At 37.2% G+C, this 15646-nt stretch overlaps 1 protein-coding gene across 1 annotated transcript in view; it reads right to left on the reverse strand.

The window, feature by feature from the left end:
• The window catches only part of LOC124721327 (PH-interacting protein), a 264771-nt gene that overhangs the window by 109407 nt on the left and 139718 nt on the right, over positions 1 to 15646 (reverse strand). Inside the window, exons 8-11 of the mRNA XM_047246240.1 lie at positions 9823 to 9999; positions 9563 to 9717; positions 4982 to 5098; positions 4560 to 4766 (exon numbers count right to left, since the gene is read on the reverse strand). Of these exons, the coding sequence (XP_047102196.1) occupies positions 4560 to 4766; positions 4982 to 5098; positions 9563 to 9717; positions 9823 to 9999 (656 nt within the window). The remainder of the gene's footprint in view (positions 1 to 4559; positions 4767 to 4981; positions 5099 to 9562; positions 9718 to 9822; positions 10000 to 15646) is intronic.

The following is a 15646-nucleotide window of genomic DNA, read 5'->3' on the forward strand; positions in this document are numbered from 1 at the left end:
TTGTGCTCCGATTGTCTGGCTGTTAATACATACTGTGAAAATGAATGACACTGCTTCCTGCTTCGCAGTGAAACATGTGCATGTAACACTATTAATGGCGAGAAACAAGTTGTTGCTAATCTTTTTCACAAGTTTGCACAGAAAGATCAGCTCCGACTTTTTTCCCGATACACTTTGCAATAAATAGAAGGTACTATACATTATATGTGCATGGTGTAATTTGTAGCATTACAGAACAATAATAACGAATGCTTTGGGGCAGCATTTTGAATCACATTGTCTATAATTTTTCTTTTTACAGTTACTACTTCATTTCTAAAAATTCATCTATTGAGTAGGAGTTGTCATTTAGATTTTTTTTTTTTTTTTTCAATGTTGGTTGGCAACCTGTCAGATTTTTAATGCTATTTGGCAAATGAGCAAAGATTTTTGTGGCAACATAATTCACCCCTTTCTGTGCCAAAGTCTGATTTAACCCAGAATAGTGAAGATCATCCTTTCTTCTATTGTTGTAGCTAAGCACTTCTCTATTATTTTTGAATTGGGATGGGTTATTAATAACAAATTTCATACGTGAATGTATGTATTGCAAAGTACTGTTCCTTAAATAAAAATCTGCAAGGTGATCTTGGGTGGCTCCAGCTATTATTCTGATTACATGCTTTTGTGCAATGAATACTTTTTCTCTTTATGATGAATTACCCCAAAATATGATGTCATATGAAAGCAGTGAAAATAGGCATAGTAGGCTAATTTATTTATATGTTTATCACCAAAATTTGCAATAATTAATAGCATAACTAGCTGAACCTAACCATTTCAGCAGATCACCGATGTGTTTCTTCCAATTCAATCTCTCATCAATGCACACATTTAAAAATTTTGAATATTCCGCTTTAGCAACAGACTTCTGTTCATAGTCTATATTCATCAATGCCATTTACTGTACAGAATTGTATATACTGTGTTTTCTCAAAATTTAGTGAGAGTCCATTTGCAGAGAACCACTTAATAATTTTCTGAAAGACATTATTTACAATTTCCTCAGCTGATTATTGTTTGTTGGGTATTGTTACTATATAAGTCTCATCAGCAAAAATAGCTAGCTTTGCACCTTCATGAATACAGAGTGGCAAGTCATTAAAATATAGTAAGAACACTAAGGGACCCTAGACTGAACCCTATAGGACACCATTCCTTTTACTGCCTCAGTTAGAGGACTCTGTTGATTTTTACAGACTATCTGTACTGTTAATTTCTACCTTCTGCAGTCTTATAGTTAAATATGAATTAAACCATTTGTGCACTGTCCCACTCATACAACAACACTTAAGCTTATGTAGAAGAATTTCATGATTCACTATGGGTGATGTTCAGTTATTCAATGGATTTAATATTTGATCAGTGAAAGCATATACAGCATTTTCTGTTGAAAAGCCTCTCTGAAAACCAAACTGACATTTTGTTAGTACTTCATTTTTACAAATATGTGATGCTACTCTTGAATACATTACTTTTTCAAGAATTTTGGATAAAGTTGTCTGAAGTGAGATTGGGTGGTAGTTGTTAGCATCAGACCAATCCTCTTTTTTATGCAATGGTTTAACAATAGCATATTTCAGTCTATCTTGAAAAATGCCCTGTTTCAGTGAGCTGCTACATATGTGGCTGAGAATCCTACTTATCTATTGGGAACAAGCTTTTAGTACTCTATTAGAAATGCCAGCAACTCCATGTGAGTTTTTACTTTTGAGCGAATTTATTATTTTCCTAATTTCAGTATGAGAGGTGGGTTGAATTTCAATTTTATCAAACTGCATACCTATTGCCTCTTCCATATACTGCCTTGAATTTTCTAATGAATAGCCCAATCCCATTTTCTCTACAACATTTAAAAAATGATTCTTAAAAATGTTTTCTACTTCTGATTTCTTGTTAACAAACTTTTCATTGAGGATGATAGAAATACAGTCGTCCTGTGCTCTCGGCTGCCCTGTTTCTCTTTTAACAATATTCCAAATTGTTTTAATTTTATTATCGGAAATGCTAATCACATACATAATGCACATACTTCAGGACTTTTTAATAACTTTTCTTAGTACAGTGCAGTAGTTTTTATAATGTTTCACTGTTTCTGGGTCATTACTCCTTCTAGTTGTAGCATACATTTCCCTTTTCTGTTTACAAGATATTTTTATCTCTTTAGTAAGCCATGACTTTACAATTATATTTCACTTTTTCTTAGGGAAATGGTTTTCAAATATACCCACAAAGGTATCATGAAATAGGTTAAATTTTAAATTAGCATTAGGTTCCCTGTACACCCCATCCCAGTCCAGCTTTTGCAAGCTTTCCCTAAAATTTTCAATTGTTAAATCATTAATTGAACACACTATTTTGGAGGACTGTTTTGCATTTAGTCTATAAAACCAATATCTATCAGTGTGCTGCTTTCCTGTACCACCTGAGTAGGAAAATCAATAACTGACGTCAAATTGAAAGAACCATGAAATACTTCAAGGTCAAACTTTCTATCGGACTCTTTCAGAAAATCCACATTGAAATCCCCACAAACAATAATTTGCTTTTCGCTGTCTGACAGATAACACAACAAATAATGCAAGTTTTTCAAATATAGCTGAAAATTTCCCAATGGGGACCTATACATGGTTACATTTATAAAAGTACCATTACTTAGTTCGAATTCACATGCACATGCTTCTATATGTTGCTCTACACAAATTTTTTTAGTTTCCAAACTTTATTCGTTCATTTGCTCTCTAAATTGCACTTTTTAATAGAGCAGTAAGAATCTAATGAGCTACAAAACTGTATATACTGTTTCTGTAGCAAAAAAAGGATCAATATAGTACAAATATGATGTTAATTAATAATGAAACTGGATACACAAGTAATTAAGATGTACACATTTGTGGATGACCATTGAAACTGGTGATCTACACAACATTTTGTTGTAAATTTAAGATCTTTTTCACCTGATCGATTTTTCTAAATATGGGGATAAGGTTCATTACCATGTTACCTTTTCTGTGACGGACAGAGTGTCATATTATAAACTTAGGTATCAGAACAAGTTGCTTGCATGTATACATAACTGCATAAAATACAGAGTTAGTCAAAATGTTAAATTCAGTTCTATAGTCCACTAGTAAGTTTTGGGAGAATGTCGGTAGCATGCTTTGCAGTTCTGGGCAAGTTTGCTAATGAATAGGATTTGCCACTGCCTCATTTCAACCTATTATGAAGAATCAAGTATGTAGCTGCATCATGTGGATGGCAATGATGAATGCTTGCACAGCGCAGTGAGTGTGTCAGTATGTATTGAATGAAAAGAAAGGAGGTATGAAACACTTTTGAAAAGTACCATGGGACTGCTGAACTTATTGCTACTATCTGCTACTCTGGTCACTGTGCACAGTGTTACATGGCCTCATTTTTGAGAGGTTTGCAATTTACATCAGAATGTTTGTACAAGGTCTGATGAACAGAAACTATACACACCACCTCTCTTCATCGTGCCATACAAATACTGGTGATGTAACTTACTTCCATTATCAACATTACAAATAGCTATTTCTGGGTCTAATGTTACTGTACAAGCATACATCAATGATATCAGCTATGGTGCCTGGTAAAGAAACAGTGTGCTGACTTTTGGAAACATTATCTTTATGTAACTAAAAATTTAACTGAATTCTGAAATTTCTATATGTTTATTTTTCGTTTCAACATTAACTCGTTTTGTGCACAAATAGGAAGATGTTTGTCCATGAAAGAAGAAAAATGAAAGAAAAACTGAAAGCCAGTATTTCTCCTTTGAAATCTCTGAACCACTTATAGGTCAGCATTTAACATTACTCATCAAAGCTGGAAAAAAGGTAGCCAGTTTGTATCAGATTTTCAATTATGAGCTTATTGATTGTTCTCTGCCTTTTATTTATTTTATTTGTAGACAAAAACAATACTAAAATAGCCTGTAACTATAAACAACAACCATTTCTGAGGAAAATGTCCCTCTCCATAGACTTCTGTTCTATTTCTCAAACAGTGTTGACATCTTATTCAGAAGACGGCCAGTTTCAAAACCCTGGCCTAAATCTCAAAGGAATATGTAGAAGGTGGAGTAAATTGGCAGCACAGAGATTGCTGGCTACAACAGGTTGATGCAAAGTCTATTTGAAAGGTGCAATAAGTAAATAAATAAAAACAGGGGGAGCAAATGTTGCAAAATTTTACTGGTGGCAAATAAACACTGTCCCACTGTAAGAGACAGCACAGGTCTCATTATCAGTGATGAAGCACACAAAGCACATCTTTAATGTGAATTATCGGATTCTTCCCAACAAATTAGCATTTCATCACATGAATTTTCTACAGTCATTATCAATTTACTATGCAGTACTACACATGCATGCTCTTACATGTAATTGTTCCTAAATTTAGTGGTGGACTGAGTGTGCTGGCTATCATCATGATGTTTCTGAAGTATTAGCATTGATAAGCCTACCTCTTCACTTACACAACAAAAGTATACCTACCCAGGCAGCTTTGTGCTCATGGTAAGCTGCAGAGGGCGCCACTCTTGACATTTGAACTGCCATACCTGTGCAGTTCCATCCTTACTTCCAGTTATGAATCGCAGACCTGTGTTAGCCCATTGTATACTATCTACACGATCTGAGTGCCCTTCTACTTCCAATATTCTTGTTGGTCCATCTTCTGCACCCGCAGTCATTAAATAAATTCTGAATATGGAATTAGAAATGCATTAACTGAATATACAATGTTTATTCTAAAAACAAAAAAATATTGTACAGAAAATGTTAAATTTGACAAATTACTGTCTTTAATATCCAAAATTCACAACAAAAATATTTTAAATAGAATACAATGAATCAACAAAGCAAATCCTTGTACAATGATAATGTAGGGGGCAACTAAAAATAACTGACATACAAACCTGACGTGGTGGTCTGCACTTCCTGCAGCCAGGAACAAACCTCCTGGACTAAATGCAGCACAGATCATTTGTGCCTGTCCTGGTCTCATTCGTTCATTGTAAACAATTGGCTTTGGGCTGGACAAAAATGAAATTAGTACATTCAAAATCATGTTTTGATGAAATAAATTTTCATAATGTTTCTATTCTTGTTGGAAAAGATTAAGTTTTGATCCTGAACTTTACCTAGCATACTAAATATCTGATGCAATTTCAAGATTCCAATCAGTCACGGTTTACTTCTGTGCATGAGATATAACTGTATCTCTGCCAGTCACCATCAGGCTATGTCAACCAAGACTGGTTTAGGCATCCGAAGTTGCACTACTTCGTAGCTTGCTATACACATTTCACAGATGTACCACAATTGTAATAATAAGACTAACGACATTACCCAATGACACATGTAGTGCCTTCAATGTCAGTGTGGCATGGCTTATATAGGTTAACCTACATGCACTGTGGCAGGGTGTGAGCACCAATGTTGAACTAGCTTTTTGCAGGGCACCAAGTCTGCTACTTCCAAAGACTGTATCCCCAAAGAACATTCAATGGAATATGAGAAACTAATAATTTCCACTAGCATATGATTGTTTTAGGACTCCATTATTACAGAGTCCATGGAGATATGTATTGCAGAATAGCTTATCAATTTAATATTTTTTATACCATAGGTAGTATGTAGAATCCTGTCTTTTCACTAGCTGCTCTCTGCATAGATGAAAGAAGACAATGAAGGTTACAATGAGTGGCAACTCACTGCACTAACACCATTGTTAGCACTGTGTGTCACTGGGTAGTGCGGCTAGTATTGTTATTATGATCATGACACAGGGACCAAATGAATAAAATGCACTACTAAATATTGTGGTAAGGAAATGAATCTCATACAAAGGGTAGCTCATATCAAGTCTTCTTATAACAACCTCAACAACTGGATCAGGTATCAGCAGAGTGAGTGTGTGTGTGTGTGTGTGTTTGTTTCCTACTTCTGAGGAAGAGCTTTGTCCGATAATTTAATAATTTAATCTACTTTTAAATGTTCTATAAATGTTCCTGTCTCCCTGCTCAACATCTCTTCTATACGGTGAGTAGGAATGTACCTTATTTCATTGTCGTCAATAATTAGTAGGTCATATTATATGTTTTACCTACTTATATGAAAGGCTCTTCTTTTGCCAAGTTAACCCTTTCGCTGCTACAGATGTGCTCTTTGCATTCCGTGCTAAGGTAGCTTTTGTTATGGCTGTACTGCCAGCCAAATGCTGGAGCCTGTGCTGAGAGACAGTGTTCCAGGCACTATGAAATATTTATTTTCCAATTTTTTGAAAACTATTAAGTGAAAAGATTTTTGTACGGCTTACAGTGTGGTATCTTCACTCGATAAAGAACTAGATTTCTTTTCGTTATCTGTCATACTTACTGTGCTGCACAGAATTACGTAAAACACTGCATGAAATTAATGAATTTGCAAAGGTAAAAACAAATTGCATAAACTTTGCATATGGTTGATTTTAGGTCATACATTGCAGTGAATTAAATGTAGATAAGATACCAAAATTTTATTTAAAATTGAGAACAAAATGATATCTTTTTTTTCTCAAGTTATTGGGTTTTATATCTGACGGATGATCGGGCACAACGCACCCAGTTCCGTCCATGCGGAGTTGCAAGCTGCTATGAAGAACTTATCATCCATGTTTAAGAAAACTATTACGTGAAAAATTTGATTTTTGCACATCTTAACAGTCTGACATATTTGCTCGATAAAGTAGTGAATTTCTTTCTGTTATATGCCATAATTACTGTGCTGCATAAAATTAAGTAAAACACTGTGCGAAATTGTCAAGATTTTACAGAGGTAAAAACACATTGTATAAACTTTGTGAACGGTTGATTTTAGCTCATACAATGCAGTGATTAAAATGTAGATACAAAATTGTACTTGCATATCGTGAATCATGTGGCCATGACGATCGTCATACCTCTCAAATGATTCAAGATACGGAAACGAGAATTTTTGCAAATGATAACATGCAATGAGGCACATAAGATGTATGATAAATACTCTAAACTTTTTTATTCACCAAGATATGGAAGTAACTCGGCCACAGCAGTGAGAGGACAGCGACTCAGAGTGCATTCAGATGTCCATAGCGCTGTAGGAAAACCCAAGCGGTGCTCAAATACACGTCCACAATGCCTGGGGAATGGCATAGCAGGATGTATATACATGCCCATAGCAGCGAAAGGGTTGAAGTATTCTTTGCCCTGAAATCCTTTGTTGTGTGATTATTGGTAAAATTCTGTACACCACTGTCAAATACCAACTGAATTATATCTAATTACAACTTCACAGTCCCCTCTCATGAAAGTGGAAACAAGACAGGTAGTTGTTTCAAATATCAACCACCATCATTATCCACTGTTATCATGCAACATTTCACATGGTTTCAGAGTCACCATATGTCTCCCTCTGATTTTATCTTTTCTGTTGTTATATCATCATTCTCAAGAGTTTTTGCTTTCATCATCTAGCAGACAGGTTTATTTGCTCCTGATCGCAGTTCAGGAAGATATCCAAGGTACCAAACTACATCCCACACTTCCATTACATTGTGTGTACCATATACCATTTTAAAATTTCAGTGACCCTTACTTATTGGTTACTGCTTGTCATAATGGTGCAACTGGACGTGTTAACTGTTATGATTAGATTTATCATTGTACTTTAATGTTTTCTATTCTCTCTCTCTCTCTCTCTCTCTCTCTCTCTCTCTCTCTCTCTCTCCCCCTCTATCTTATGATGATGATTATTTACTTTGACATAAGCTCATGAACACTTCGGCACAGTATTGAAAATTTACTGGGTCCTAACAAATTAGGATGAAGCTACACTCATGCTCATAAATTAAGGATAATGCTGATACACGGTGAAACAACGCTCTGGTGGGCAGTTTGCGCATTTAAATCACCTCGGAGTATGACCATGTGATGCATCTGCCCTGCGGTCGTCACACGGTGGCGCTGGCAGCAGTCCACATACGCAGAGGTGTGTTGGTGCACGTCAGAGTACGGTGCAGTGAGTAAGTGTGCAGACGTTTTCAGACATGCTAATGGTGACTGTGTGTTGAAAATGGCTCAAAGAACACATATTGATGACGTTATGAGGGGTAGAAGACTAGGGTGACTGGAGGCTGGTCAAACACAGCACATCATAGCACGGGTCCTCTGTGTGCCCCAAAGTGTGATGTCACGATTATGGCAACGATTCCAGCAGATGGGAAATGTGTCCAGGCACTACAGTACAGGACGTCCACAGTGTACAACACCACAAGAAGACTGATATCTCACCATCAGTGCCCGCAGATGGCCAAGGAGTACAGCAGGTAGCCTTGCTTGAGACCTTACCGCAGCCACTGGAACAGTTGTCTCCAGGTACACAGTCTACAGACACAGTTTATTCACCCGGAGACCTGCAAGGCGCATTCCACTGACGCCTGATCACAGGAGAGCCCGTAAAGCTTGGTGTCAAGAACACAGTACATGGTCATTGAAACAGTGGTCCCAGGTAATGTTCACGGACGAGTCCAGGTATAGTTTGAACAGTGATTCTTGCCAGGTTTTCATCTGGTGTGAACCAGGAACCAAATACCAACCCCTTAATGTCCTTGAAAGGGACCAGTGTGGAGGTCGTGGTTTGATGGTGTGGGGTGGGATTATGATTGGTGCACGTACACCCCTGCATGTCTTTGATAGAGGAACTGTAACAGGTCAGGTGTATCGGGACGTCATTTTGAACCACTATGTCCGCCTTTTCAGGGGTGCAGTGGATCCCACCTTCCTCCTGATGGATGATAATGATGGTCCCATCGAGCTGCCATCATGGAGGAGTACCTTGAAACAGAAGATATCAGGTGAATGGAGTGGCCTGCCTGTTCTCCAGACCTAAACCCCATTGAGCACATCTGGAATGCTCTCGGTTGACGTATCGCTGCACGTCTTCAAACCCATAGGACACTTCAGGAGCTCCGACAGGCACTGGTGCAAGAAAGGGAGGCTATACCCCAGCAGCTGCTCAACCACCTGATCCAAAGTATGTCAACCTGTTGTGCGGCCTATGTACGTTTGCATGGTGATCATATCCCGTATTGATGTTGGGTTACATGTGCGGGAAACAGTGGCGTTTTGTACCACATGTGTTTTGGGACGGTTTTCTCAACTTATCACCAATACTGTGGACTTACAAATCTGTGTCGTGTGTGTTCCCTATATGCCTATGTTATTAGCACCAGTTTTGAGTAGTGCCACGTTGTGTGGCATCACATTCTGCAATTATCCTTAATTTATGAGCATGAGTGTAGATATATCTCTTGTTAAAGGAAATTTAGTTTTTAAATACAAAATCATCTTATAACATTCACATTTCACACATATTAGTATCTTTAAATGAAACTATTTTCATTGTGGTATGTATTTTACATAACTAACAAGAACTAAATGAATAACTCCAAATATTTTATTACAACTAATATAACATACATAAAATTATATTTTCTCCTGCTAAGGCGGTGATAAATCCAAAATGCAACTGATCCATCAGTACTTGTTGTAACTACATAACGCATATCGTACTTTATCATAGGACTGAAATGGACCGATGTAATCATTCCTGTATGCCCCGTCAATACTGCCACCTGCAGGCCAAAAGAATTAGTTAAAAAAACAGTTATGGAAATATCCATAAAGTTGTTAAAAATTATAAATGCAATCAGCAATCATAAAGCCACTTGATTGCTTACGGGGGCAGATGTTTGAAGACTCCATATTCTCAGTATCTTATCCAAGCTCCCAGCTGCCAAAAGTGTGTTTTCTACATTTACAGCTATGTCTGTTATTTCTGATGATGCCCCTCTCAATGTTGCCAACAAACGTCCATCTATGGCACTCCATATTTTCACCAAAAGGTCATCAGCACCCTGTAGAAATGAGATTAAATGTGTTGAATAGCTCAGTGCACAAAAATAACGTGTAAACTTATACAATAAATAAGGAAGACATAACTGGTAACTAAGCAGTGCGGCATAGCATGCAAACTGGGACTACAATTAAACCAGATAACTTGGGAGAGCTATACAAATGCAGACTTGATTGGCCAGTTGAGAAAGTGAAAACTACTGTTATTAGCCCATTCTATCTTTCAGAAAAACTGTATATCTTGGATGCCATAATATGGAGATCAGTCATAATGTTCTCTGGTTGGAAAGGAAAAGCAGAGTTGAATGTTGGCAGACATCTTTATAACATCTGGTAGCAGTTCCAAATCCCAATGCATCATGCCTATTATTTAATTACTACCAAGCAAGGGCTAGAATTTATGCTTGCTTTGGCACTGAGGGCATTAGATATGAAGTACAAGTTCAGCTAGAGAAATGTGAAAAATGAAATCAGATATGGCTTTGTTAAATGAACGATCCTAATATGCACTTTAAGCAATTTAGTTAAACCACAAAAACTCAAATTATGGATTGTCAAAAAGGGATTTGAGTGTCACTCTCTATAAATATGAATTTACTGTCTCATCCACTGGTTCACCTCATTTTGTTATTAATGTCATGTAAGTGGAAAGGAGGAGAAAAGAATAAAAAGAGGGAGAATTTATTTTGTCACTTTAATTACATTAACATACTGTTACGTTTTATAAAGGCAGACTCTCGACAAGGAAACCGTCTTTACAGTAATATGCGGACAGTGCAGTGAAAGGAAAGTGAGCTAATCCTACACAATATTCACATATTTTATGAGCCTAAATAAAGTCATGCAAGCTCATCAGAAAAGATTGCTATCTAGTGACCCAAAAACGACAGCATAAGAACCAAGAGTGACTGAAAAATGTATACATACATAAAATTAAAAAAATAAAAAAAAATTAAAAAAAATAAAACTAAAAATGGAAAATCCTAAAGGCACCAATTTGTTCACTCCATTTAACGGGTTTCAAACAAATTTCAAACTCTGGGATTAATGGTTAATAATGTGATGCTGAACAGAAAGAGGATGAACTGTAATGGTCAGTCCAGGGACCTGACCCCTGCCCAATATGACTACAAGCTTATTAACATTTACATCCACACTCCACAAAGCACTGTGAAGAGTGAGGCAGAGGTTATTTCCCAATGTACCATATATAAAGGTTTCCTTCTGTCCCGTTTACATATGGAGCACAAGAAAAATGATTGCATAAACACCTCTAGACACACAAATATGTCTAACCTGTCATTGCACATCCTACAGGAGTAATACATAGGAGACTACAGAATATTTCTAGATTCTTAAGACTAGGTCTTTAAACTTCTTAAGTAGGCTTCCAATGGATAATTGGTGTCTACTTTTAAGTGTCTGCAAGTTCAAGTTATTCAGAATTTTTGTGACATTCTCTCAGAAATAAAACAAACCTGTGCCCATTTGTCCTACCTTTCTTTGCATATGTTTAGTATCCCCTGTGAGTCCTGTTTGGTAAGTGTCTCAAATACTTGAGCAATATTCTAGGATGCATCAAATATAAATGATCTCCTCTATAGACTGCCTACATTTTAGCAGTGTTCTACTCATGAACTGTAGTCTGCCACCAACTTTACATACAAATGAGCCTATGTGACGACTCCATTTTGTATCCCAGTGGCTACATATCAAAGTAGGTGAAAAGGAAGAAAACAGTTGCATGCATCTTGTGTGAAGTATTAGAGTATTTCCAGAGCAGCAGAGACAGTGATAATGGCAACATAGGATGTATTTGTTGGAAGCGCGCGCACGTGTAGAATAATTATTTATTTAGTCAACAAATGCTTAATAATTCTTTTGATGTATATTACAGCAAACAAAACGCTAATCTACCACATGACTTAGGAAACTGTCCTTGTCATTGATCATGTTCACAATTGTTTACAGCGATGGATGGACTACTTTCATTACTAGCATTATCAGGATTATTTAATAAGCTTTGTGTGGTTTATTACAGCGTAAAGCATCATAAATGGGAATTATATTCATTATTTTTTGCTCAATGAATCAGTACTACTCTTACACCTGTATCTTCACATGGGGGGGGGGGGGGGGAGGGGGGGAGGGAGGTGTTGGTGGTGGTTGTTGGGATGTTAAAGGGGGACTAAACAGCGAAGGTCATCAGTCCCCCAGGGGGAGAGAGAGAGAGAGATGATGATGATGATGATTATGATTTGTTTGTGAGGCACTCAACGATGTGGTTATTAGTTGCTGCACAAATTCCCAATCTTTTCACAGTCCAGTCTCGCCATTTTCCCAAATCATGACGACAACATAAACACCTAGTCCCCAAGCAGAGAAAATCCCTGATCCAGCCAGGAATGAAACCTGGGACCCTGTGATCCAGAGGCAGCAACGCTAACCTCTAGACCACTAGCTGTGGACTCTTTACAGTGGGTTATTTAAAAATGAACTTTTATCAAAATTTTGTTCATTATAAATTACCCACAGTACAGAGAAATGCTCAATATATTATACAGGAAATGGTGGTGGTCAGGTAACAATAGGCATCAATGAGCAAGCCATTGAATCAACTTGAATGTCAGAAAACCGTCAGTTTTCTCATGCACCTAAGTACACCATTGGTAAGTCTCTTGTCTTCAGGACTTTTGCACTCTTGAGTAATAGCATTATAGCTTTTACCTTCACCAGACAAGACCAAACATTGGTTCAAAATAAAATTTTATTCATTTCCAATTACATTTTCTATAGGTTTTCAGTGCCACTCAGATTTGTCATTGATAAGGCAAACATTAAATTTCTGGCAGAATACACATTGTTCCTTAACAACTTACTTTCATTTTTCAAATTGCATCACACAAAATGATCATTTATGCAATTTCCATACAATCAATTTTAATTTTATGTTTGTGTAGTGAGACAGAAATGGGTCACAACACAAATGACAACACTTCACCTCACAACCTAACTGGAACGCTATGCAGGAAAAATCACACTTTTAAGAAGCCTGTACCACAGAGACTAATACAATAATAGCATATAGGCACCTGAGGATGACACTTCTCTGTCAAAATATAAGCCCAATTATTTTTGCGAAAAACAACACGTGACTAAAAAAATTATGAACTTTCGTAAATTAATGTACAAAAGAATTGATGAGAAACTTTGCAGATGAACAACTCTTCACAGAAGTCAGTCTTTTCCAGCCGTTCATGCTGTCTTTACTACATAATTTTCTTCAGTATTGAAGTGCTAGCATGCAGAAAATTCTCACATTGTTTTTGAGTGTTTTACCACCAGACATTCCTACATGACGTATCTGTCACCTAATTATGTACAATTTACAAGTGCACTACAACCCAATACAATGGCACCTCTCTCCCAATTTGCTATAAACAAAGAGAGAAATCCGAGACATTTCAGACTTTTATTATCTATTGGGCACACAAGCGAAATGGCTTGAAATGCATTCATGGAGTCTAAGACAGTTGAGCAGTTCGATTAACAACCACCTATCATATTTGCTTCACAGCTACGTGTTTAACACTGCACCAAGCAGACTGAAGTCATTTGTCTGATAATAGTGGATTCACAGTAAAGTGCAGCCAAAACACTTAAACCTAGTCAGCTGCAAAACACACACAACATTACATCTACAAGGTGGTTTTCTTTTCATATCCAAAGCTGCATTCTGCAATGATGAAACTCAGATAAATCTTTTCCGAATTGTGCAAAACAGCAGCTCCCTCATTCAGGATAGGATTCTGTAAGATTTTCCACATATTTTAATAGATTTTATACCTTGAAATTGAAAGGTAGCAGGGACAAAATACAGGAGGGTGAAAGGTTATCTACAATTGTACAGCAGAAGAATGCTCATTAGATGAGTAGTAGAGGTGGCAAAAACTGATAGAAATAACCGGTTACTGAGAAGTAACGCTTACTGCGATAACCGTTCCTCTGATACAGGCAGTTATTTCAATAACTGTCTAATGTCAATAGTGCCTCGAGCCATCTGTTGACCGAAGATCGTACTATGCTTTCCCGTCAACTCATCGGAGACCTGGCTAGGAACGAAGGAGAGGGTAGACCATTTGGACGACGTTCTATAGGCCATGGGAATAACTGTGAGACTGCGCACCATTTGTTGATAAGAACTGTGTACTATATCGTGCGTCTTCGTTACTTTTAGCACAAACAATTAAGTGAAGTTAATGTCCGAGCAGTGGCTGATAGGAGCTGCAGTACAAGCATTAACAAGTACGGTTGTTCCCTTGAGCCACCGCCTCATATGTCAATTTAGCTTGGTCGGGTAGTATAAAGAGAGGTACCATAAGGAATTCGAGCGATTATGGGAACAACTGTCAGAGATCGGTATTTTCCTCTGGCAGTTATCGTTATTGGCTCACAGTTCTCGCTCTCTGGCAGTTATCGGGCTACCATTACAGGTAACCTGGAAGTTGGTAATGGAATAACTGTGTGTCTGTGTTCCGGACAGTGACTCCAGTCTTAGAACCCGGTGATATTTCAGAGACGATAGTTACTGGAGCGAACAAATATTTACGTACTTCGGAGCCATCGCGAATGACAAATAACATGTCAGAAAGGATAACATAATACAGTTGAATATAATAATTATTATCCTCATCATTTGTCAGGAGATTGTCAAAATATGTGAATATATTACAGTAACTGCTAACATTTACAGAATTGATACACTGTCAGAATAAAACACAGTTACACACTTTTAATAAATTTATCATACACAGAATACCCAATCTTGACTGTTGCAACCAAGTGCTGTCAAAACTGAAATATAGCAGAATTTTTACCTAAGCTGGTCTATCAGTCTCTGTTACGATATTCATCTACAGAGTAGAACGAGGGGTCAATGGAAGCGTCCGATTCCACCCGTCTGCTTCGACGTAAAGGTATTGTGGTGTGTGAATATCATTACGGCACAGTGTTTATGAGTTGGTTTTGTGTGTGTGTGGGGGGGGGGGGGGGGGGGGGAGGGGAGGGGGGGCTGGCCAATCTAGTATGCAGTGCCGGAATTTGCTGGTGGTAATTAATTTCTTTTTCTAGCTGTGATGTTTTGTGTATTTATGGAGTATTGAATTTGATTTAATTTATGTAGGGATGATTGATTTGTGGACTTTTGGGATTTTGGTTTTATTTTTCGCAGTTGTAGGTTTTTTGGCGTCAGAGGCTGTGGTGGACCTATATAGGTCACCGGAAATGACCAATTCCCATTTTCATAGTTGTACGTGTCGATGTTTTGGTATCGTCATCTGAGGTTCACCTATGTAGGTCAAGGGAAATGTCCGATTCCAATTTTCGTACTTTTAGTTGTGGGTACTGGTGTTTTGGTAGGTCACCTATGGTTGACCTATATTGTTCAAGGGAAGTGTCCGATTCCTGCAGATATATATATATATATATATATATTTTTTTTTTTTTTTTTTTTTTTTTTTTTTTTTTTTTTTTTTTTTTTTTTTTTTTTTGTTGGTGTGGCAGAATGCTGTAATTTTTTTTCTTTTTGTTCTTCATTTTGTGTTTTGGGATCATGGTGTTTTTTTTTTTTTTTTTTTTTTTTACTAGCTT

The sequence above is a fragment of the Schistocerca piceifrons genome, chromosome X, assembly GCF_021461385.2.
Source record: "Schistocerca piceifrons isolate TAMUIC-IGC-003096 chromosome X, iqSchPice1.1, whole genome shotgun sequence".
Classification (NCBI taxonomy): domain Eukaryota; kingdom Metazoa; phylum Arthropoda; class Insecta; order Orthoptera; family Acrididae; genus Schistocerca; species Schistocerca piceifrons.